The sequence below is a fragment of the Puntigrus tetrazona genome, unplaced genomic scaffold (genome assembly GCF_018831695.1).
Source record: "Puntigrus tetrazona isolate hp1 unplaced genomic scaffold, ASM1883169v1 S000000006, whole genome shotgun sequence".
NCBI lineage: Eukaryota > Metazoa > Chordata > Actinopteri > Cypriniformes > Cyprinidae > Puntigrus > Puntigrus tetrazona.
Genome location: NW_025047686.1, coordinates 456,971 through 482,537, shown reverse-complemented (window position 1 = coordinate 482,537; position 25,567 = coordinate 456,971). Strand labels below are relative to the sequence as shown.

Genomic DNA, 25,567 nt, shown 5'->3' with positions numbered 1-25,567 from the left:
TTTTTTATAATTATAATGGGTAATTCATATGTGGTGGGAAAGGATATTTCCTCCAGTTAAATCTTAAATCTCCATACATTTAAGTTAGCACTGAATAAAGTTCTATGTCTTAAAATAGGAAAAATGTACTGTTCAAACAGACTGCAAATAGAATTTTAATTTAATATAGATTTAATAATAACAAAACTCCTGACAATCACATATACAGAAGAAGCATAATTCTATAGTAAATACTATAGCATTAATTACATGCACAGACACACATGCACAGTTCTACAAAAACAAGCATGGTGAATCACAGTGCACACATTCCATCACAGAACACAGTTTTCATACATATTTATTAGCTATTTGGGTGTATCATGTGTGCAGAACCACCACCGATGCCCTCTCATTTAAACACAGCATCTATCTCAACCCTTCTGTCCATATTTCCTCCAGTGCAAATGAACTCTACAGAGCTCTGTTTCACTCTTACCTCACAAGAGTATCACATTCTGCAGGCAATGCAAACACTGCATTACCTGTCCAAAGAGCAGAAAAAAACACCTGTCTGGCTGCATGCTCAGGGCTACTTAACAAACCACATCCCGTTTACCAGCCTGAGCACTGAGAAATAAGGAGCGTGAGTGCAAGTGAGTGAGAAAGGGGGACAGAGAGAATGGACTAAATTAGCTTTGTGAAAGCACAAGTGCATGGAGGTAGCAAAACATATGCAGCGACACTTTGTTCAAATGTATTTAATTACATACAATATTTTGCACCAAAGCACATCAGTTTTCATTAAAAGAAAAAAAAAAGAAAAGAAAGTGAGTGAAAATGAAACTGAAGCAAAATTCAAACCAAGCATTAGATGAAACTCATACAACTATCTACTAGAAGATAGAAAACCATGTCATAAAAAGGAGGAATTTAAGATTTGTGTTTTACTTTTCTGTTCTTAACATTTATTAAAGTTTAAAATTAATCACTGTATTCATTTAAGTTTTATGAAAGCCTGTTTGCTCAAATGCATTGGTTTAAAATAAAGTATTTATAAACAAATATTGTTTACAATTGTTTACAACTCACACCACATCTACCTATATTTCAATTATAAAAAAAATACTGTAAAAACATGTTTTTGTATTTATTATTTGAAATGAATGTTTTCTATTTCACTATATTTGAACATTTTATTTCTGCCTGTGGTGACAGTAGAATTTTCAGCAGCCACGATTCCAGACTTTAAAAATCGTTCTAATATACTGCTCTGCTGCAAAAACATTTCTTATTATTAACAGCCTTGAAAACAGATGTGCTGCCTTTGAATGCGAGAGCATGCTCATCTTTGACTCAGCATGTTTATGGTCCATCTCAGTGTTCTAATGTAAAGATGGTCTGCCATACAGAACTCATGCAGAGTCTCGTCTTTCTGTCTCTTACAGAACTTCACGGATACTTTACCATTTAGAGGTGCCCCTCCATCCCAGGGAGGTTAACCACTAACCTGTGTGTGTGTGTGTGTGTGTGTGTACATGCGCCCATGTGGGAGATGCTGCTACTGGATAGTGTCTGTTGTGCTTGCATTTCCATTTGATTGCTCTAGAGCATTTTTGAGAAACACAGCAAGAGAATGAAAAACAGAACACTCAGCTGGGAATGTAAATTCTGCAACTGGAGGATAAGTAACTGGAGTAGGTGAAAGGATAAATGAGTTACTTTCTCCTGCATGGTTTTTCTGTCACGTGAAACCGCATTCATTTACACGCACTTTTCTCTGAAAGAGAGTCTTCAGCACAGAAACACCACTGCTCAGCCTTCATCATTCTCACCACCATCGTCATCCTCACCACGACACAATCGTATGTGCAATCTCCCTTCATGTTTACCCACGTTACTCACTGACCGCACTAAGGATTGTAACTAAATATTCTGTTTCTTTTTTCCATTTCGAAAGACAACACCTTTCCTGAGCTAGACGGGTTACCGTTTAATCAGTTCCACTTTGACCGCACACAGACTTCCACCAGACAATCGTGACTTTCATGTAATCTAAGACTTTAAGTATTACTCTGCTGCAGAAAATTTTAACTGGTCACTTTATCGGATGATCTATTGATACTAGCCGAAAAGACATGACGTGTAATTTCAGTGGATGATACAGCAGAAAATGTAATACTAAAAAATGTACATATTCAAAAGTATTGACGATGTTGTGCTGTAAATGTGCCTAGTAAAAATATGTGTGTGCCATGACATATTTTAATTCTCTAAAGACGCAAGCTAATAATGTGCTTCATCTGATTCACAGTCAAAACAATAGCCTATAAATTTGACTGAATCAAGTTGAATACATTAGCTTACGGCAAAAAAAAAAAATGTTAAGAGTCAGATCGGTTAAAGTACAGATTTTCAGAGTTTACATTTTAGTATATTTTCTCCCATTATTAACATTGTTATATCACATTGCATGACATAGAGAATCCACATGGGGTAGTGAAAAAATAATTTGATCTATGACTCCATCTTTGATTTTATAATAAATTAAAAGACAAGCAGTGACTGTCAGAGCTGAATGGAGGTATCTGGGTTTGAAGGGGATGTTCAAAACACTCCCATCCATCTACAGCTCCTGCATGCAGTGCATGAGACTCGAACTCGTGACCTCTTGGTTACAAGCATAACACTTTAACCGCAGGATCATATAAATGCTAAAAACACGGGTTTCTCACCTTTTTTTTTTTNAAATGACTCTCGTTTTCAGCTTTCATCTGCTCCTAAATAATACAAAAGAAACCTAACAGACCTAAGGTTGAGCGGCTCATTAATAACTTGTGTAAAGCAGCCACAGACTGAACTGCACATGTGACCGGGAACAGGTGCGACTCTGTGAGGTAACGGTACAAACACAGTTAAACATTTAAGCATACGAGTTCATTTCATTCTTTGATTTATGATAACATACACAAACAGGTGCTGTCATTCGGTTCTGACGGATATAGCGGCAATTCAAAGTGCATGCTATACAGCACTATAAACACCCACTAAAAGTCTTTATCTATTTTATTCAACAGAACTTACCTGTACGGCAGAGCTCAGAATGGACAGACATGGCCGTGAGGTAGTAGAGGATGTTGCTCCAGTGCTCAAGAGAGACGAGCCATTAGTTTTCGTGGTGTATCTGTTTCCGTCCTGAACTATGCGAGCATCTCAAACGAGCGCGCATCCTCCGCGCTCACAGCACGCGACAGACTGCGCAGCAGCTCAACGCGACGCTCTGATTGGTGCGTCAAAGCTGGTCACCCTCAAAATACCTCAACACACTCCATAAATACTGGAAGGTACAATCACCTTTACAACTACACTAACGAATTATTAACTAAAACAATAATAATTAAACTATTTTAAACACAGAGATACTTTAATGGGATCACATTTTTCTTACAATAGCCTAATTGCTTCATGCGAAAATACAAAAATAAAACTACCACTGTCATCAAATAACACAAAATGGCAACTATTTCTGATTTATAATTCCAAATTCGTTACTATTTTATAGTTGTAAAATAACTTTAGCAACTATTGCATTTAAAAAAAANCAGTGAGCTATATCGCCATCTGTTGGCCTTAATTTGTAAAACATAATGACAACTGTGCTATCGTGAATAATACAAAAACTTACACAAAATGAATGAGGAATGTTTTATTACAGTATTAACTTGCTAGATACATGTTATGAAAGTGCAGTTAATTTATAAAAACCTTGCAGACAAGACAATTGCTTTATTCAAAATACAAACTCTACAGTGTGTATCAACTCCTACCAGTTTTTTTTTTTTGACTGTGATTATTTTACACTGGCTTTGCTGGTCTTGATAATAATCGAGCTGTCTGTGACTTTGGTATTAAAGAATTCAACCATGAACTGGTTCTTCAGTTTGTGGAGGAAGTGAATGTACCGCACTCCTGACCCATACTTGGAGAATACATGCGAGACCTACACACATTAAACACATGTCATGTGGGCAAACAAATATAAAAATATAAACACATCCATAGAGATGTGCATGCACGCGTGTACTACCTTCTTCCAGGTGTGCGAGTAGACCTCCAGGTTCTCTTCAGGGTTATATGTGTGCTGCTTGATAACGGTCTTACCATCAGCACCCAAGAGCTTCACATCAAGCTGATAGATAGATTTATGAAGCTGACTTTCCTCATACCTAAACATGAAGAGAAACAACCAGACATTTTAAGTGAATATTACACCTGTGATTTAATATTCAACCAATAACTGCATCAGTACAAACTCATTTTTTGAAAATAGAAAACATAGTAATGCATCACAAATTAAATTGTCCGGCTATGTCAGAAATTAATTCAGATTTTCTTGGTGNTTAAAGCAAACTTCCTTTTAACTGACACCTATTTAATTTCTAACTCTTCTATGCAACTCAGTTTGCGATTACTGTTAGAAGATTGTAGAATTCACCAGTCCTCAATGACGATCTCAGGCTGAAAGTCATCCAGCAGTTGGTCCCATAGACCCTCAGCCTTCAGGTCCACACACTGCTCCAAGGAGAACCACCTGAGAATAAGAAACACAAAGTCAGGGAGATTATATACACACCTGTTATCACCCTGAATAACTGACAAGCTGAAAAGCTCATTTTTCTCACAGTAATGAGACTTACCTGAACTGAGGCAGATAGCAGACCACAGCCCCTGGGGGAATTCCACTAGTATCATATGGTAAAACTTCTGTACTAGTTTTCCAGCCAGTGAAATTACCTACAAGATTCAATCAATTGTACTTTATTAGTTTTATTATTAATAGGAAAAGCATAGTTTTTAGGTTTAAAGTTCAATTTATCAACAATTCATGTTGTTTTATTCAAAGAGATAATAGAACACATTTCCACTGCAATTCGGCAGAAGTGAGCTTACGATGAGATTTTTAGCTTGCAAACAAACAAACTCTTTCGGTTGTTGACTCACCGTTGGGCTCAAACTGAGGGGGCTGGCTTGAAGGAGGAGGCATTCCCGATCGAGGGGTTTCGGGGGGTGGGATGCTGTGGCTTACACCTGGTTTTTGAAGAAGTAAAAAAAGTTTGAGCTAAATGAAAAGGTTTAGTTTCTATTGCAGTAAAATTTAATTCTAAATAGGTTAACATTTTTTTTGTTTGTTTGTTTTTTAAATGTAGAATATCCATTTAGCAAAAAAATATAAACATCCATGTAATTTAAAGATAACTTTTTACAGTAGTAAAGATAACGTATGCTGTAGTATTTTAATAAGCGGTCTAAAAGTTCCAACATGTGCACATTTTGCTTAAACAGAAAATTCAGAAACCACTGGCATACAACAATTAGTTTTGGCATTATTTCAGAACTGCACAAATTAATTTCTTAAGTTCACTATAAAATAACTAAACAACTGTTTTTTCCCCCTCTCTACATCCACAAAATTAAAACAATTCACCAAAAGTACAACAAATGCATTAAATTACCTTTTGTAACATCTTACACGAACAATATTACTAATTTTTACAGACAAACGACAGGATTTTTAAATAAGAAGATAATGCCACTACCCACTAGCTGTTTGATAGCCCAAGTAGCCTATAGATACATTTCATTTCAAGTTGGTGGTACATAAAATTAATACTTTAACAAGGAAATAACTCTATACATGCAACTCCAGTTCATGGATGAGTCACCAAATTTCTCAATACCTAAACTAACGGTGTAACAACTAACCGGTGTTAAAACCACATCCTCGATCTCCTCTACTCTAGCAAAACATAAAAACGTTGCTTTATGCAGTTACAACAAAGTTCAGGCAGGGATTTGTTTAAACGAGTCGCTGCGAAGTAGCGCGGCCATAACAATGTGACGTCATTACCGTAAGGCGAGGGGTTCTTCAGTAGGTTGCGTTCAAACGGCTTCTTCTCAAACACCGATTTCCAGTCCACGCCGTCGGGCGTAGGGACACCGAGAGCCCCCAGCTGCCACTGCGAGGCACACTTCTGTTTCCAGTCAGCCGCCATTTCAGACTGTTTTCTTCGCAGTCCACACACAGCAGACACGTGTTTTTATTACGGTCTGCCCCACCCAGAAAACCGGTTCGGAAGAGCCTTCTGCATTTACGCAAGATACTTAACTGCACTTTACTCAGAAGTGAGTCACTACAGACGTGAATGACAGACCACCCGAATCCGACACGATATTTGACAGTTTTGACCAATACATACACGGGGACAGATGTCCCGCCGCGAGCAGACATCGGAATAGAAGCCAATGAGTTCAGAGCTTTTCAAACACTTCATTTTTATCACAGTAGTTAGTGAACAGGTTGAGGCGAAATGAAGCATAATTTATAAGCAGCCACAACTTACATATAGCCTACCGCACCCATAAAGACAACATTACGGATTTACAATGTCAGCAAAGATTTAAAGTTCACTCCAAAGATGACTGAACAGTTAGGGTGCATGTCTAAACTCATCAGTAAGTCTTTCAAATAAGTGTAACTTAATATCTTTAAAATGCATACGAAAAAAATTCAGGATAAGTTCAGTAAATAATTATATTTTAATCAACAAATAAATGTAAGTACAAAATTTTATTAAATTAATATTTAATGTTAATATTGTGTTAATATCCATAGCCAACTATATTCATTTAATATATATATTATAAATTAGTGCATTTCGGTGTTTCTGCTCAACAACCCCATCCAGACTAAAATATAATTGGCCTTATTGAAGCTGCACTCCGTAAGTATTGCCTTTTTGTCGCCATCCATGCTTGAAAACGTGGTATTGCAGTTCCTTGCGGATTTATGCCAAACTTAAAAAAAAAAAATACAAATATAAATGGAATATAATTTATTTTTATTCACATGAGTTTCATATAATTTTTATTATTACAATCTGCTATCAAAATGACTGCTGTGAGAGTAGGCTGTAATTAAATGATGCGCTTCCTGCAGTATCCTCGGCCGGATGAGGCTATAGCCTTTACTTGCCAGGACAGCTTCTTTATGTTTACAGACGTGACGTAATGACGCAATGCCACGCTCGAATTTCCCGCAAAAAACTACCAAATCAAATTATAAAACGTTATTACATGCTAAGCGTTGTGAATCAGGCTAATGTAGGGCAATAGTTTTGAACACTGGCTTTTTTTGTACTTGCTCATATATTGATTTTGAATATTGTTTAACCAAAAAGAGTTACGAACTGCAGCTTTAAATGAACTCTTTGTGTTTTTTGGAAGCTTCTTTTAGCTAGCTTAGCATAGGTCTTTGAATCCAATTAGACCAGTAGCATCCCATTTAGTTTCTGGGTTTCCCATCCCGCTTTAGTTTCAGTGTCACTGCGCAAGCTGCAGCAAACTTCCTTGATTATTACACTGGAATGAGAGTATAGTTTCTAGTCATATCTGCCTAGAAAATCAAAACTTTTCTTTTCCCATTGGTCTTACTATGCGATATAACTATAGAAGTGTCAAGTTTTAAATAGGAAATATATCAAATATATACGATTCAAAAACAGTAAAACTCGACTTATTACTATTTCCAAAATGAGCCTATTTCCAAAAAAGTTGCATGTTCCTTTAATGAAATGTGTGCAATTAATTTCTGCTAAAAAAAACCCCAAACATTTAGTTTGATGCTACAAAGTACATACAAAAATTTTTATTAACTATTTACACAGTAATTTCTTCTGCTTGTGTTGCATGAATGAAGCCCAATGAATGTACAAAAATATTACTTATTTTCTTCCTTATCCTCAGTCAGGACCTGAGATATTGTAAACAGATTAGAAAAAGAGCAGAAGTCCACCTAAACCAAAGTCTCAACAATTGCATCTGGATAAACCTCTCAACCACATCCCTCACAGTTTCTGTGGTTTGCATAACTACTGACTTTTTAAGATCTAACGCCCTTTCTGAAATCCTTGCCAAATAAACAAAGGCTTGGGATTTTTTTAATAATCTGCAGACAAACACTAAACCAACTGCTCCCACAAGCTTCCACCCAGTATCTCATATTAATCATATATTAAAACAAGCATTCCAGAGAATAGAACAGTCTCACACACTGTAACAAACAGTCTTTGTCAGTTTCCTGTGTTGCATACTTTATCAATAATACTCAGTCAAGTTAGGTTTTGCAAGCTTTATTTTATGAACTGAGCTGGCACATTTTCTAAAGTTAAGAAAATGCTTGTAAAGAAAAATGGGAAAAATACCTAAACATTAATACCTAAAAAAAAATACATAAACACATTCTTGTTTTATCACATTCTCATAATCCTCACATCACTCTTCTTTCTTGTTTTTAGGTTGCAGTAGCAGCAGGTGGCCATTAGGGAGAGTTGTTGGTTGTTCCGTCTCTACTGATGGGCAGTTATACAGTTCTGTATCTACAGGATCTGAAACACAAACAACAACAATGCATCACTTTATATGGTGTACATTTACTTCCTGTTTACAGAACATCACTCAAACATCAGCCAATGCACATAAATGTGGCAAACCAGCAATTACAATTCTTTCAGATACTCATTTCATCAGGCTACAGTAGCTGCATTTTCTACTAAACAGAATTTTCAATTATGCTGTCAGTGTTTTCATCCACAACACACAACAATACAATCTTCTGTCTGAAATCTATCTAGTATTTCTTGCTGCGCTTCATAAATGCACATCAATAAAGCACAAAATACACTGCCTTTTCAAAATGAAGTCACACCTGGATTTAACTAACCAATAGATGCTATGATCTGGGGTTGCTGCAGTAAATCAGGTTTAGGTTCAACAGCATTATGTGCCAAAAATGAGGTTGGCTCATCTACCTGAATATACTGAATGACCTGGTTATTTTATCAATGGATTTTTTTCTTCCCTGATGGCATGGGCATATTGCCAGATGGCAATGCCAGGATTCATCAGGCTCAAATTGTGAAAGAGTGGTTCAGGGAGCATTAGACATAATTTTCACACATGGGTTATTCATCAGAGTCCAGACCTTAAACCCACTGAGAATCTTTGGGATGTGCTGAAGAAGACTTATACAAGACAATACAGGATCTTGACGAAAAATGTATGCAACTCTGGACAGAAATTAAATGATGCCACAGCGAATGCATGCCGTGATCAAAGCTAAAGACAGTCCAACAAAATGATTTCATATGCGCTGTATAATTATTTAGAGAGGAATCTTCCATAATTATATAAATATGTTAAGTTGGCTAGGCACACTGTGTTCTGGTGGACTCACTGAGCCGCACATTAATACACTCGGTCATATCGCATTTCATGCAACACATGCCAAATATACACATGATACACTCCTTATGTACTTATGTAAGTGGCTAGACTGCAGTCACACACTTAGAGAGTGAAACAGTATGAATAAAGGTGTCAGAATAATTATCTGTGGTTCCTTTAGCAGGTTCACACTACTGTGGATATGAAAGGGGAAGTTCAAAGTATATCTTTGTCATGTATAAGATATGAAACATACTGAGTTGAGTTGGATTATGTGGTCCTCAAGCTCATGCGACATTCTCATTAAAATCAATTGAAATATAATGCACAATATTTACTGAAAACCGTAGTTTCATATTTAACAATCAATTTACTTTTGTAAACTACTTGTTTAATTAATCTGTACCCATATGCATCATGCTAAGTTCTGCCATTAATCATTAACATCAAATTCTGATTTATAACTTCACTGATCAAGTTCTTTGCTGAGTCAATGCAATACAACCCAGAGAGACAGAGGGAGAGACTGAAGATGGGATGTAGGAGTCTTGAAAAGAGAGAGAGATGAGCGTTATGAGACTTATTAGAAACACACATAAACTCATCAATACAGATCTTTCTTTCTGACATCATCACATACTTGATACAGTAACAAAATAAACTTGAACGTGTATTTCATAGACACTGCAGCAGTTTTTTAGGATACCTTAACAAGTTAGTATTGGTTGATTAGCTAATATTTCATGTGTTCTCTCCAATCTTAGACTTAACTGGACGAACTGTAACATAATTTTATGGACGCATTCTATCCTGACAAATTACAGACATGCAGAGTTGCATTTTCCTTGCATTTAGGCATCAATTACATTGCAGTAAATTCAATTAGTTCATGTAATTAGACACTATTAGTGCATAGTGTTGTGCATCATTCAGAAATACCAAATATAGCAAGTGTCAAGACTATTTTAACGAATTGAAAATGAAATTCCACACCACTTCAAATGAGAACTCAAGGCTTTCCCACTACCTAACACTTCTTACAAGCATGCAAGCACAGAGGCATATTCACATGTATTCATAAGTGAAATAAAATATTCTAGGTGATAAAACAAAATTGTGCCGAAAAGTACGAGCTATAACAGACATGCACACACTGTACCTTAAAAACCAGCTTTGGCTGAAGGTCACATGAAGTGTTTAGACTCATGTTACCTGCTACCCTGCCAAAGGCCAAGTATATTATTAGCCATTTCTGCTTGTTAACTTTCTATGCTTACTGAACATGATGATGACATGGCCTCCCCAGACCCACAGAGTCATACACATAACATATAATTCTCCATGGAGATTCTGTGAAAGTCATTTCAAATTCCATGTCTCACTTCCACTTCCACATTCCGTTTGTGTAATATGTATGTGTTTTAAATGTGTTCTACTTGGTAGTTTTCATTCTAGTTCGTTAGTAGTTAACTAACCGTGCATCTTACACCACTCCCTGGCTGTATTTCTCAACAGGACATTGTTTGACAGATAATTTGATGATTCAGTATGGCTCTGTTTACTTAAAAATGACAAATGGATGTATTGTATATGTTAAACAGCAATATCTAGTATGCAAGAAATGTAAATTAAAAAGAAGACTTTAAAACTGTCTTGACTTCATGTTGTGTAACTGTCCTGTAGCAGAGTTGAGTGTCTTTTGTTTCACTGTATACGCAAACACACTAATGTTATGCAACCTTCCTCCTCTTCCACATGCATGCAATTCTGGCAGCACTCACAGACCTAGAAAGATAAGACATGACTATACACACCCAACTGAATAGAAAAATGTTCAATGATTGGAAGGCATTTAACACATTCACTACTGTTCTATTTTAAAATAAATGCTGCAATGCAATTTGTCATTGTTTGCTCAACAATATGAAGCAGCACAACCGTTTCAACATTGATAATAATAACAAGAAAGGACACCAAATCAGCATATTAGCATGATTTCTGAAGGATCGTGTTAGACTGAAGACTGGCTGCTAAAAATTTAGCATTGCTCTTGCAGAAATACATTATACTGTTAAAAAATATATAAAGAAAGAAGATATTTTCAATTGGAATAATGTTTCAAACCTTGTTTTACTATTTTTGATCAAATAAATGCATAAAATACTACTTTCAAATTAAATAATGACAGCTCAAGCATTTGAATAGTAGTCTACTTTTAAAAATACTGCTATTTTTAGAAATACTATTCTTAGCATTTCTACCAACCTGCTTCTAGATAGATGAATTTTGTGGCAAGCATACTGTTTGTACAGGGACAAAAAGAAGACAGCTGTGTGAGTAAGGGGACATGGGGTGACACCACAGGGCAACGCCAGTGAACAACCCCTCCCCCTTATATATCCAGTACTGGCCATGGATACTACACCCTCACCCCCAACCAACCAGTCCTCAAATATCTCTTGAATCTGTGTTTGAAACCTGGAGCCACACTAAATCTTTAAGTCAGAGAAACAAATGAGCATAATCAAGCATTTATCTCTTTACAATAAGCTGATATGTGTGTGCATGCATGGCAGCTGCTGGTAAGCATGTGAGACATGGCAGGCCTGTTATTTACACTTGGTGCCATGTTGGAGACAGCTGGACTAGCATTAGAGTCCCGTGTAACCTAAAGCATCGAGGCACAATGATAAAATAAGCCAATATGGTTCAATTCTTAACAATACATTACTTAACAAAATGTGCCAATGTGTTATACAAGCTGCAGCTGCATGAATTGCTAGACAGACACATTGGGGGAAGGGGTTACCCATAATATCCAGAGACTCTAGTACTGGGGACGCTCATGGGGCCTCCCTGAGTGAGAACATGTATGAGTGTGACAAAACTGGAGATGGAAATACCTAATTTTTGCATAAATACAAAAAAGAAGATACCACATTAACATACACTCATCGCAATGTAATGTTATAATTTTGGCAAATTCATGTTATCATCTGACTTGGATCATACTGAAGTTTTTTTTTTACCCAATGCAGTCATGGTAAGGGTTGGGGGTTGGGCTTTATGGTTATGTTTAGGTCTGAGTATGTTTTTCCAATTATTATTTACGACTTTTCATGAGATGGAACTGTTGTTGCACAACTTAAGACCTATCAAATTGACTTTAACATCAGCTGCCTTCTTTAATTGATATTCAGTTCCATTCTTGACCTTTTACCCCGTTACACAAATATGCCATCCAACATGAATAAAGTAAAAGAATTAAATATGACACTGCAGCAGACTTCACCTGCAAAACCGCTAAGTGAATTTGCACTAAGAATCATGTGATGGACAGAGTCTACCAGCTGATTTTTTCCAAAGCCATTGGCCTGACGTGNCATATTCAGTTCCATTCTTACACAAATATGCCATCCAACATGAATAAAGTAAAAGAATTAAATATGACACTGCAGCAGACTTCACCTGCAAAACCGCTAAGTGAATTTGCAATAAGAATCATGTGATGGACAGAGTCTACCAGCTGATTTTTTCCAAAGCCATTGGCCTGACGTGAGCACTTCTAATATCCGTGGTATGTTTGGCAAAAGTGCTGCTCAGCCTTTTTAGCATGGTAGACCCTCCATGCCCCATCACCCCTCCTCCAACCCATACCCTACTTGAAAGCTATGTATGGGGCGGGAAGTGTAAAGGGATATGGGAGGGGAGGGGGGCATGACCCACAGCTGCCACCTCATCTAAGATGCCTGGGCTCTAAATTGAAGCCTTTCTTACACTAAACAGGGCATAAGATACCGGGGCCAGCCAATCAGAATTCAGTGAGCTCTAAAATGGGCTAGCCAATGGCTGCAGGGGTTGGAGGTATATAAACCCAAATCAGACTCTTCTTGCTTGGGTGACCCCTATTTCGGCTTTGGTGAACAGGATCTGATCCCAAGGACTGTTACCACTTTTATTGTCTTGTGTGCAGGTAAAGACAACATTCTTGAATAACCATTATTCACTGAGAGGAGAGAAAATAGAAAATGTTAGGAAAAATGATCTTAAAAATCATTCAAATACATTAAATAAGATATAATAATTTAGAAATAATGCAAGCTCTGTTCTAGTGTAATACCCCCTAAAAACATCTAAAGTAAAATGGAAGTGATTTGAAGAGCTGCATAATTTTCATATGTATGATGTTTCATATGCAGATGTTCTTTTTCATTACAGAAGTACTGGAGTGGTTTTATAAGGCATCTGTTGAAATATTTTAAACTTTGTGCATGTTCAAATATTTAGGAACTATTTAGGTTGACCTGTGCTATGAAATGTGGGAGCAGATGTCAAATGTGTGATATGCAGCTGCTCTGAGAGCATAATCGGATACAGCTATAAAAACCATGCTTCTGTTTTTCCTATTGACACATATGGGACAGATTCCCTCTGCTGGCTATTTTTAAAATAAGATCCTGTGGTAAGCAGGGAAGAAACTTCTGATAACTAACTGTATTTCACAAAAATTAATTCAGACGACTTGGTTCAGACCACCAGAAGTTAATTCCACTGTTAGGATGCGTTTGTGGTAAATTATAAAATAACGCAACCAAGATGTGAATAACATGTGATTCTAAGGAAACTTATATGTGTAGGAACACATATAAAATGTTAAGTGATCATATAGGCAGAACACTTTTTTTTTGTTTTTTGTTTGATATTATTTGAAAGTAAATGGGAGGGAGTGGAGACCTTGGTAAAAATAGATCAGTCTACATTTAGACCTGAGAGCATCTCTCCCATTCCTGGACCAATCAGACATATCATATAACAAGTGAGGACCTCCAGTGGAGGTTGCTAGGATACCAGACAGACTGTTTTAATGTGTGTAGCTGTGTTTCACAGGTTATCATTTATCACAATCCAGTGGAAGCTGATGTTTAAGCAGTTATGTTTCTGCACTGAATACAGTTATATTGATTTCAGCCAGCATGCTGTAAAACATTTGTAAACCACCTAGATATACCAAAACGGTCATTTCTTATCGCAAGTTTTTAATATAAACAATCATGCTGCTAGCTTTTACAAAACTTTTTAAACTGACTTAGAACTTGCATTCCAGTAGCTAGACAGGTGTAAATTTAGAATTAATGTATGATTATTCAAACAATAAAATCCAAATATTCTTTTCCACTTGTCCAATCTTTAGTGTTAGAAACGCAACCATGCCTTTCGGAAACACCCACAACAACTTCAAGCTGAACTTCAAAGTTGAAGATGAGTATCCAGACCTTACCAAGCACAACAACCACATGGCCAAGGTGCTGACTAAGGAAATGTATGCCAAGCTTAGGGACAAGCAGACCCCCACTGGATTCACCCTGGATGATGCCATCCAGACTGGTGTTGACAACCCAGGTGAGTAAAGACATCAGTGTCACATCCTTACCACATATTTCAAACCTTGGATCACATTTAGAGAGCACAACATATGCACATATATTTCTCCAGGTCACCCCTTCATCATGACTGTCGGCTGTGTTGCTGGTGATGAGGAGTCCTATGAAGTGTTTAAGGATCTCTTTGACCCTGTCATTTCCGACCGTCATGGTGGATACAAGGCAACAGACAAGCACAAGACCGACCTCAACTTCGAGAACCTGAAGGTACAAAACAGAAATAAAAATTAGTTTATAAAATGGTAGAAAATCAATAGACATAGGTAATACGTGGAACAATAAACCTTGATGTCTCCTTGATATAATTTATTTATTTACATGAATAATAAATATGAAAAATATGAAAATCTATCCATATTGGGTATGCTTTATACAGCGGAATCTACTGTTTAACAATATTGTTCTGAAATGAATTAAATCTCTACTTGTAGGGTGGAGATGACCTGGACCCCAACTATGTTCTCAGTAGCCGTGTGCGTACCGGCCGCAGCATTAGGGGATACGCCCTGCCCCCCCACAACAGCCGTGGAGAGCGCAGAGCTGTGGAGAAGCTGTCTGTTGAAGGTATGCTGTCATTACAAGATGTGTGCACAAATCAATGTAATTTTTTTTTTTTATATATATACAGTTTTAATTTTAAAAGTAATTTTTGTGCTTTTGTCATTTTTACAAGTTAAACATTTTATTAGTAAGGGGATATATAGCACAGTAATTCTACAATAACTGAGCCATCAGTGGAATGAGAGTCAGAATAACTTTAAGCACTCCTTTCCTTAGCTCTGAACAGCTTGGATGGAGAATTCAAGGGCAAATACTACCCCCTGAAATCCATGACTGATGCTGAGCAGGAGCAGCTGATCGCTGACCACTTCCTCTTTGACAAACCCGTCTCCCCCCTGCTGCTGGCTGCTGGTATGGCCCGCGACTGGCCCGATGCCAGAGGCATTTGGTGAGTCAAATCACAATGATCGATTGCCGCCTCATTTAAAAGGCTGCACCCTTTGTAAGTCACATTTGTCAGTCACATGCATCATCCAGGTTGTCTCATTTAAAAAAAGGTAACCATTATAAAATTAACTGTTGTGAGCTTTTTGAAATCTTTTATCAAACTTTACTTTTCCGACAAATGTGATATACAGTGTGAGATACACCAAATAACAAATATGATATACACTTAATTGACACCACAGGAGTAAGAATGTTGTTGTTCTGATTCCCCAAGTGTGGCATCAACGTTATATTAAAATAATTGTGATGTAGTGGTTTATGTAAGACCTATGCTTTAAACACAGGCACAATGAGAACAAGACCTTCCTGGTCTGGGTGAATGAGGAGGATCACCTGCGTGTCATTTCCATGCAGAAGGGTGGCAACATGAAGGAAGTGTTCAAACGCTTCTGCGTTGGTCTTCAGAAGGTATGGAAAACCTACACACATAATGCACATTTACAATCCTCTTGTTGCCTGCAGTGTGTGAGCATGTGTATGTACTTCTTCAACAGATTGAGGATATTTTCAAGAAGCACAACCATGACTACATGTGGAACGAGCATCTTGGCTTCGTCCTGACCTGCCCCTCCAACCTGGGCACAGGCCTGCGTGGTGGTGTCCACGTCAAGCTGCCCAAGCTGAGCACACATGCCAAGTTTGAGGAGATCCTGACCAGACTGCGCCTGCAGAAGCGCGGCACAGGTATACAAACCCTGCCTGAACACCCTGTACAAATGTTCATATGAAGATGTGGTATAGTTAACATCTGCTCCATTTGTTGACCTTTATCGTCGTTTATTTTCTCAGGTGGTGTGGACACCGCTTCCGTCGGTGGAGTGTTTGACATTTCCAACGCTGATCGTATTGGCTCTTCAGAGGTTGAGCAAGTACAGTGTGTGGTTGATGGCGTCAAGCTGATGGTTGAGATGGAGAAGAAGCTGGAGAAGGGCGAGTCCATTGACAGCATGATCCCTGCCCAGAAGTAAAGCGGGAGCCCTTCCTTTTTTTTTTCCTCGTCTTGTCTTTTTTTTTTTTTACAGTCCATCGTGCAATCTGACATCAATGCAGAGGAAACTGCTGCTCAAAAAGACAGTCTCGCCTTTGCATCTGTCTTGATTTCCTTTTTTTTCCCTTCTTCTTTATTTTCCATGTCACTTTGCCATCACTTTTTTCCACTTTTCTGTTCAGTTGGTAACATCTTGGGATCAGATTCCCGGCGCAGGAGTGAGCGCCTGTCGTCGAGGCTTCACCTAATTTCAGTCTTGGTTGTAAAAAGTGAATCAATCAAGTTGTATTTAAATAAAAATACCCCATAAAACATAAACATGTCTTCTATTTTATCAAATAATATTTATTGCATACACTAAATATGTATATGCACATATGTGTAAACTATGCATTTTTATTTTTATGACCCAAATTATGATGAAAGAGTTGATAAATTATTTAACATGTAATACTTTAGAATAGGTAACACTTGTTAACTATTGACTATGACTTTTTCCTCAATACATTCTTAATTTGATGCTTATTAATTAAGGATCATGTAGAATAAGGCATTATTATGTGCTTAATTAGCACTAATAAATAGCTAAAATTCTAGTAATATGCATGCCAATAAGCAATATGTGTAATCGTAAAATAAAGTGTTACCAAAAACATAAATAATGCTCTTCATATTTTCCAACCAGGCATCAAATAAAGTACCCATCAAAAAAGAAGAGGGATAGAATTCTCATACATCTAGATAAAAATGATGCAATAATCAAACACAAGCAAAGATGCCAACATCAGTGAAGTTTATTTCTCTCAAGATCTTTTGTTTCCATTTTTAATATTTGGCCAGAGGTGCAAACACCTCTGGGGAAAAAATGACTTTCTGCAAACAGCATCAAGGTTTGAATCCCTGTCTCTCGCTTACTCTCATATATATAGTTTGTCCTCCTGACTTTTCTCTCGTCATATTGCATATTAGCTAAATGCATCATGAGAAACCCAATGTCATAGCAGACAGTTTACGTCACAGACAGCACAACACTGAACTGGAGGGATTTACCATTCAGATGTGACGCGCCCGACTCACAATTCTCCCTAATACTCTGTTTTTTAATGCCTTGGACATTAAAAAAACTCATTCATACCGACACACTTTCACTCCAGGTCAAGTATGGCTGCCAGAGCAAAAGTCTGCCCTAATCCTCTCACACAAACAAACATTTCCTACCAGCAGAGAGAGGGAGGCAGGGCAACAGAGTAGCGCAGTACACAGACACACACATTCACACATACATGCACACGCATACACACTCTCTCTCTCCATCAAATTCTTTTGCTTTTGCCCATCCTGTAATTTCACATTTGTCTTCTATCTTTTTCCATCCTTGCTCTGAATCATGCAGGATTGCAGGTTAGTGTTTCACTTCAGCACACATAGAAACGTCTGGAGAGCTAGCAGAGGGTCTCTGCTCTAGCTATGATTTAACCTGGAGTTCTAAGATACTGTATATACTATACTCACAATATTATCATCAGTATCATAATCTTTATATACAGCCAGAGTCTGGCTGATATAAACCATGATTATTATTATTTTTTTTCTCCCAAGATAATTATTCTAGAAAATAAATTAAGTACCTGTGCAAATATACACAAATTGAAGTGTTCACATTTAAGACATTGGCGCCTTCCGGTGGCCAAACATGGGTACAAACCCACAGAGCCATAGGATGAAGCTGATTCAAGTCAAGATGAGTGCACAGAGGTCTTAATGGACATCGAACAGATACAGATCTCAGCAGTCCAAACCAGATAGAGCCGGTCTGATGCAGAGACCGGGTCAGACTGGTCCAGTCCTTACCCTGTTCGGTTTGAAACAGGAAGCGTCTCCACAAGAGGAGTCCAGTCACAGAGCAGACAGAACAATGACACAAGGATTTCCAGTGATTCGGCAATCGGACGAGGAGAAACTGGGTGTCTTTGCGAATTTGTGGCACAAAGGCAGAGAATAAAGTAAACGAGACAACAAAAAAGTGGATGGATAAAGAGATGGCAGACTTGTGGTCTGGGGGCTCACCGTGTGGCTAAAGGTCAAAGGTGACGTGCCACAGTGATTCCTGTGGAGTCAGTCATCACACGTAAACTTTCAAGCATCTCAAAGTATCTGACCTACTTGCCGCAGACGATCAAAAACCAAGGGAGATGCCATCACAAACATGGAGAAAGTGGAATATAATCCTTTAGTATCTACTATATATTTCACATATGATAGCACAATGACTCCCCAATCAAAACTTAACAGACCAATCCTATTAAACCAACCTGTTTATTCAAACTGAACTAGCAAGAATTTCCTATACACCTTCCTGACTGGAAGTTAAAAAAACAAACAAAAACAGACTCATTACTCAAATCCATGTATCTGCTCAGTATCTCACTGTCTACAAGCTGGCAGCACCAACAGGGCCGAAGCATGGCTTTACATTAAGATAGAAACAACTTCTAAACCTGACAGTAACATCTATTGCTATTGCACAATTATCACCACTCACAGTTACATTTTGATCCACTCGCTTGTGAATTGCTGTTTATTTTAAGCTTGCCAATTTGACAACTATTGCAAAGTTAGGATTTGTTATACAACAAATGACCAGAACTGATTCGGTCAAAAAGCAAGCCGAGAATATTGTTTGAAAAAAAGGACAGAAAAGCTCCAAACAAACCTATTTCTAATCATGAAAAATAATCTTAAGCAGCGTATTTCTTTTATTCAGGTGTCAAACCTGCATAGGAAATCCCTGTTAAGTCGATAATAACATGCTTCCACATCTGTTAGACAAACTCACATATGGCTGAAAACCGTCATGAGCTACAGCAAAAACATGGCCTTTCCATGAATCTATGTCTGTGGTCCAATCTTAAACTGCATCTCTATTTATGTTACATCGCATTGTTAAGACTTTGCAATGGAAACAGTCATACATAATGCTATTTTATCACAAGATTGCAAGTACAACTGATTTAAAAAAACAAAAAAATCTTTTTTAAACCCTGTTGGTGCATTTGCCCCTAAAATATATTCTAGCAGTAAGAGCACTGAACTTCCTGCACTCCTGCATGATAACATCCTGCATTTTAGATATCTGGTGATTTTTAAGTAAACATACAATAACATACACATGCTATTGAATGTGACTATATATACTTTGCAATGCAACACCATTTCTGTATTTGATTTTTACTTTTCTGCTTTTTAATACTAGAGGTAGAGAGAATCTTTTTTTTTTTCACTACATACATAAATTGCTATTAGTTTGACAATTAAACAATGTCCAATATGATCCAGATCTTTTTAACTTTTTTTTCCAAATAATCCAGATATCTACAATGCACGAAATGTGTCTTTAATAACACTGAACACTAGATCTCTCTTTGTAAAATCACCTTTGTTGTAACCTCAGCTCCATTCTGACCAGGTAAATGGAGAGGAGACTCTATTTGCCAAGGACCAACGAATAGGAGTTGAAATAAAGGACTAATATCTAGAACCAATCAATCACAGAGCCTGTTCGGGAAAGTCAGGGAAAGTCATTTGGCATTAAATGTCTCTTCTAAATTAAAACTGGTAGGAAGTAAGCAAACTGGCACTATACATCAGAAAAACATTTTTTCTAGGGAACAAAATTTTGCTTGGACAATCTTAAAAACAAAGTGTAGATGGTTGGCCTGCAGCCTGATCAAATTTGCGGTCGCCAGCGATGTAGATTTGGTTGGGCACCGTGAGCTATGATGAAGTTAGGATAAGTTTGCCAACTTCACATTTGTGCATATAGTTCATTGGCAGCTACAGTCCTACATTGTCAATGACTCAGTATTAAGAAATGTAAGACACATTAAATCACAAAAACATAAAAATGATGACCCGTTTAAAATGTCAAGACTTGTTGAAAACATACAAAAGTGGTTAAAAAAAAGAATGACATCAATTATTTAAGTAAGAATTTCATGACTAGAATGAGAATAAAAATACTAAACTGGATTCAATCCAGATCCGGTGAATGAGGCTTTTCAGAGTGTGTGTGTGTGTGTGTGTGTGTGTATCCATGTTAAGAAGCGCTCAGGTTTATGCTGTGCATGGAAGGGGTGTGCTTGTTTTTGTACTTTAGCTTTCCATATTGTCAGGCTTGAGTGTCCCGTGCTTTTAAGGTGACTGTGTTTGTTTATGTGTACGTGTGTCTAGTTTCGGTGTGTGTTGAGTGTTGCCTGGAGGAGGGATCGGAGGTTGTTTTAAGTCTATAACACATAGGTGGGTGGGTCAACGTCAGTTCGCTATAATGACGGATATAGTGGGGGGACGTCTCAGAGTCAAGTCTCCTCCCCGTCCCCTCAGAGCTCCACCTCTTTAGAGATCTGCGATGCGATGTGCCTGAAGGCGAGGGGGGCCCCCCACAGGCGCGTGTAGCGTACTCCGTTTGCCTCTGCGGGACCCACACTCAGTTGGCACACCTCAGCTTGGAAAGTGACTTTTGACCCTGCCGCCCCATGACTGCAGCACAGCAGAAACGGGCCAGCGTGCCGGACCTGGCAGCCGCATCCCCTCGCCGCCTCACGCAAGGCCAGTACCACTTCTGCAGGGGCCCGGGGGGGACGGGAGAGATGACCCCTTACATCCCACCCCCCTCCCCCGCTCCAGGGCTCGGGCGCTTTCTGATTCCCAGATAAATGGCCACTGGGAAAGAGAAAGAAGAGTGAGATTTACAAACAAAAAATCTGAATGCAAACCCTGCTGTTTTTTCACTGTTTTATTTGTTAAAATGTATCATGGTATTATTTTTTATTACTATTATTATATTACTACTTATTTTTATTCTTTTTATGTTAACCAGGCACTTTGTATGTGTATTGACGCTTTTGGAAAAATGTAATGTAAGAATTATGCTAATTAAAACCTTAAAAGATCAAGTTCATCCTATCAAATTTGTGAATGCATGTTAGAGCTTATTGTGAACAGTTGATTAATGTGTAGATTTTTAAAAATGAACTTCCCTGTATTTTATATGTACTTTATATGATCCTCTAGATGTTAACTTGGCCCTTAGTTTAGTTGATTGGCCCAAATTAGTTTTAAAAGCACCATAATGTTAAAAGTTTCCTAAGCGAACTCACCCTGTGACCGAAGATCTGCTGACTCCCTCAGATTCATTTGTGACCCTGCAAAGAAACACATTTTCAGATGGTCTGCATTACCCCAATCGTGTGTGCTCCATGCAACACAACTCCACCATAACCAACAAAAAAAGGCAAACATACATATCTGTATATCTCTCAATATAACTGACTGACCGATGTTGACCTGAGCAATGTGCAATAGAATAAAATGTGCATATAGAATAAAAAACGGTGTGTTCCTGGATGCATGCAAACCGATAAGAGACAAAACCTCCATGCACCACCATCCAGCCTTTCCTCAACCTCACATCCTGTTTACAAGACACACGTTCTGCAAAGGAGACTGCATGCAGACAGGCATGCCATGTGCAGAGACAGACGGACGTGCAGCAGCAACAGACAGGTAAACAGAGGCAGACAGGAGAACTTACTAACTGTTTTGGATCCCTGTGGAAGAGTACAACCCGACACTGATTTATTAGAGCCCTGGCGTTTAGAGGGGTCAAGATTGACCCTAGGAGAAAGAGAGACACAATGAGGAGAGCAAGAGAAAGAAGAGATGCAGAAAGTAAAAGAAGGATTGAGTGATAGATAGAGCAAATGCAATTGAGAGAAATAAGAGCAAAGAGAGAGAGACTAGGAAAGGTACACATTTGTATGCTTGGAAAAGCTTGAAAAAGAGAGGCAATAAGCCAAGGAAAGATGAATGTGTGAAGCGTGATTGTAAAACTAACTTTTAAGCTGAAAGAATTCCCCAGTGGGACCCTATGTGTTATTGCACAGGCAGCACTCCGCACTTTTTTTAAAAAGGAATCACATTTTTTGACGCAGTAATGTGTGACATAAATCATGTCTAAGCATTTATTTGTTGCAAGAATGTGTCTGCCAAAAGCATATTTACAAAATTTAACCATTTATGATTCACCTAAAAGCAAACTGGTAAGTAATCCAGTCATATATTTTAAATAACAGCTTCAACTGACAGAAGTGTTGTGCGTTTGTCCAATGAGAAAAAGCTGTTTCTATATAAATCTATATGAATATTGCGATATAAATAGAAAAGTTTAGATGGCATTTTCTATTCATCTTGCCTCTGTATAATGCATATTAAAATAGTGTTCATAAGCAGTGCTGCTTTGTTTACAGCAGCAGTCAAGGAAACACTATCTAGTTGCTGTTCCAAAAGTTTCATTCACTGTCAGAGAATGAATTTGTGTTTTCATTCAGCCCCTCTGCTGTTTTAGTTTCCTGCATATATGTTTTATGTAGCATTATTTCACAAAGCGTAATTCAGACCATTCTGTTTTGCTTCATATTTCAATAATTTAGATCTTTTTTGGACTGTCATTAAAATACAACGAATGCTTCTAATTTTAAATGGAAAGAGCACCAGCAAAGCTCTACATTTACAAATACATCTCTACATTTTATAGAATTAAATGTTGTTAGCAAAACCCAGTAGAGTGCCTCAAATGTTGTGGATCTGTTTTGCTTTGTTATTAAATCATAGACATACACCAACACAAAAGTTACTACCGATCCTACAGGCTTACTATTGATCAGTGCAAAGTTTACACAATTTATGATACAAAATCTGCATAGGAAAATGATTTTGCTGTCGGACACCCATCAGTCAAATATCTCATTGAGATGGTTATGATATGACTTCATTAAACAATTGTAAATATGACCGCACCTTATGGAAAGGCTTCAGTTCCTACTTTTGTTTAATTGAGCATTTTGATGTCTCTATCAACTCTACTCAACTGTAAATCTGCCATATTGAGCATAACAGGTTTTTTTTTCCATGAATTCTTCATCTTGTTCATATAATGTGATAACTAAACACTGCTGGATCCAGCAGCACAAATGCCTGATGTTGAGCAATGACCTGACAATTTCTTGCAAAAAAAAAGAGCTTTAGAAAAAAATCAGAGACATATTTTTGATACTTCACATGTTTTGTTTTTTTTCATCAGAGGATGTTTTTACTTATAAGATGAGTCTCTCCTCTTACCTGCGTGTGAGTTTGGAGGTGAGTTTGCTGAACAAGTTAGAAGTGGCCCGGCTGCGGACATTCGGAGGCAGGGCTCCTGCATCATGGCTGAGGGTGGGCGACGTGGGCGGAGGTCCATAGGTGGGTGGGACACGGTCACGGAGCTGACCTCCATGGAAGGTGCTCCGGATGGTGGATCCACGTGTCAGCCTACAGCGCTCACCTGAGGAAGAGGAGGAGGATGCTCCCGCTCCGACAATACTGAGAGTAGACGGAGAGGTGGGAGGGAGGCGGTGAGAAAGGGAACTGAGAGGAGACAGAAACAGACTCAGTGAATGAGAGGCAGACAGTGCACTGGGACATGCAGCACAGTGACAAAGCGTTTCTGAGTTTCTGAATATATGCATTTGTCACCTGTTGTCTTTGCCGTTCTGCAGCAGCGAGTGCCGGTCAGTGCTAGAACGATCTGTACATACGTACGTGTTTCTGCGGGTCATAGTACTTCCTGGGATATTGTTCTACAACAAAAATCGACACAACATTTCATTAACCCCCCCAAAATGTAATGTATATTATGTAATGTATGTAAGTGCCACAGGTGTTTTACTTTCGCTTTTAAATTTGCGTCAATTCGGCAACAAGCAGTTGTTAGCTTTCAGTTCGTTAGATTTTTCCCTCTTTTCTAGCATTCATTCACTTTTAAATGGAACAGCACGCATTTTGCTTTTACTTTTACATTAGTGGAAATTTTACATAAATTGCTTGAATTCAATTCAAGCAACAACAAAATACAACATAGAACTTTTATTAACATAACAAATAAAAGTACAGCATGGAATATAAAACATCTAATAACTTACACAAAGTTTAAATAGGTATACAAGATTAAAAATCAGAGGAATAAACAGGCTAATTATGAAACGTATAACATTTATTAGCAAAACGAGTAAGAAAAAAAGGAGGCACAGACACCATGCACCTTGACGTTAAATAAGAATAAAAAATACAGTTTAAATAAAACTAAAATCTGCCAAAAATAGTGGAACCAAATAAATGAGAAAGAAATGTTTTTTTTTTACTTCCATTATCACTTAGATTGATGGCAGAAGTCAACAGGCTTTTCAAAATCCAAAATATTTTAACAGGTGCTTTTGCATTTTATTTTAAAACTCTTCTATCATCGTATTTCTCTCCTCACACTTCTTGTCAGTCAGCTAGCGTGTCTATGCGTGTGTGTCGTTAATTCAGCTCAAACTGTCTGTTCTCAAACCAAACTAAATGATTTTTATTATTACAAAAATTCAAAACAATGGTGTGGGATGGTGACACTGTGGACTAGTGACGTAGCCAGTGTTGCAGCTTAATACCAGGTATCACAGCCAACATATATATTTTATATGTCTTATATATATCTAAGAAAATGAAAAAAATAGGTAGAGAAATGTTTCTCACAGTGGTGGCAGTCATCTCCTTGCGTCGATCAGGTATTTCAGCCTTATTGGGGTTGTTGGCGGTGCTGACCATTGGACTAGATGGTGGTAGGGTCCGACTGCCCATTACGCTACAGCTGGCCTTCCTCGGTGGCATGCGGCTCTCACGCAGCTCACGGTCTCCGCCACTGGTCGGGCTACGCTTAGGGTGCATCACAGGCATGCTGGGACCACCTGCAGAAGAAACTAATAATTATTATACTAATTATATATATATATATATA

The 25,567-nt window shown here is 37.9% G+C and overlaps 3 protein-coding genes across 3 annotated transcripts in view; 1 reads left to right on the top strand and 2 right to left on the bottom strand.

Moving 5' to 3' along the window:
• Window positions 1–3,670: 3,670 nt before the first annotated feature.
• On the bottom strand, window positions 3,671–6,117 carry LOC122332165 (F-box only protein 50). Its single transcript, XM_043229466.1, has 6 exons — window positions 5,888–6,117; window positions 4,981–5,067; window positions 4,677–4,773; window positions 4,475–4,570; window positions 4,067–4,205; window positions 3,671–3,979 (listed from the first exon to the last, which is right to left on the bottom strand). Exons 1-6 carry the CDS (start codon window positions 6,030–6,032, stop codon window positions 3,830–3,832), a joined length of 714 nt encoding a protein of 237 aa, XP_043085401.1. The 5' UTR covers window positions 6,033–6,117; the 3' UTR covers window positions 3,671–3,829.
• Window positions 6,118–13,077: 6,960 nt separating this feature from the next.
• On the top strand, window positions 13,078–17,016 carry LOC122332213 (creatine kinase M-type). The gene is made up of 8 exons (XM_043229512.1): window positions 13,078–13,234; window positions 14,453–14,661; window positions 14,755–14,909; window positions 15,134–15,266; window positions 15,480–15,651; window positions 15,995–16,118; window positions 16,205–16,394; window positions 16,500–17,016. Exons 2-8 carry the CDS (start codon window positions 14,469–14,471, stop codon window positions 16,676–16,678), a joined length of 1,146 nt encoding a protein of 381 aa, XP_043085447.1. The 5' UTR covers window positions 13,078–13,234; window positions 14,453–14,468; the 3' UTR covers window positions 16,679–17,016.
• A 458-nt stretch (window positions 17,017–17,474) lies between these two features.
• LOC122332182 overlaps window positions 17,475–25,567 on the bottom strand; it is a 31,269-nt gene continuing 23,176 nt past the window's right edge. Inside the window, exons 25-29 of the mRNA XM_043229483.1 lie at window positions 25,306–25,529; window positions 24,268–24,371; window positions 23,875–24,159; window positions 21,855–21,899; window positions 17,475–21,417 (exon numbers count right to left, since the gene is read on the bottom strand). Coding sequence (XP_043085418.1) covers window positions 21,075–21,417; window positions 21,855–21,899; window positions 23,875–24,159; window positions 24,268–24,371; window positions 25,306–25,529 — 1,001 coding nt within the window. The 3' untranslated portion in view covers window positions 17,475–21,074. The remainder of the gene's footprint in view (window positions 21,418–21,854; window positions 21,900–23,874; window positions 24,160–24,267; window positions 24,372–25,305; window positions 25,530–25,567) is intronic.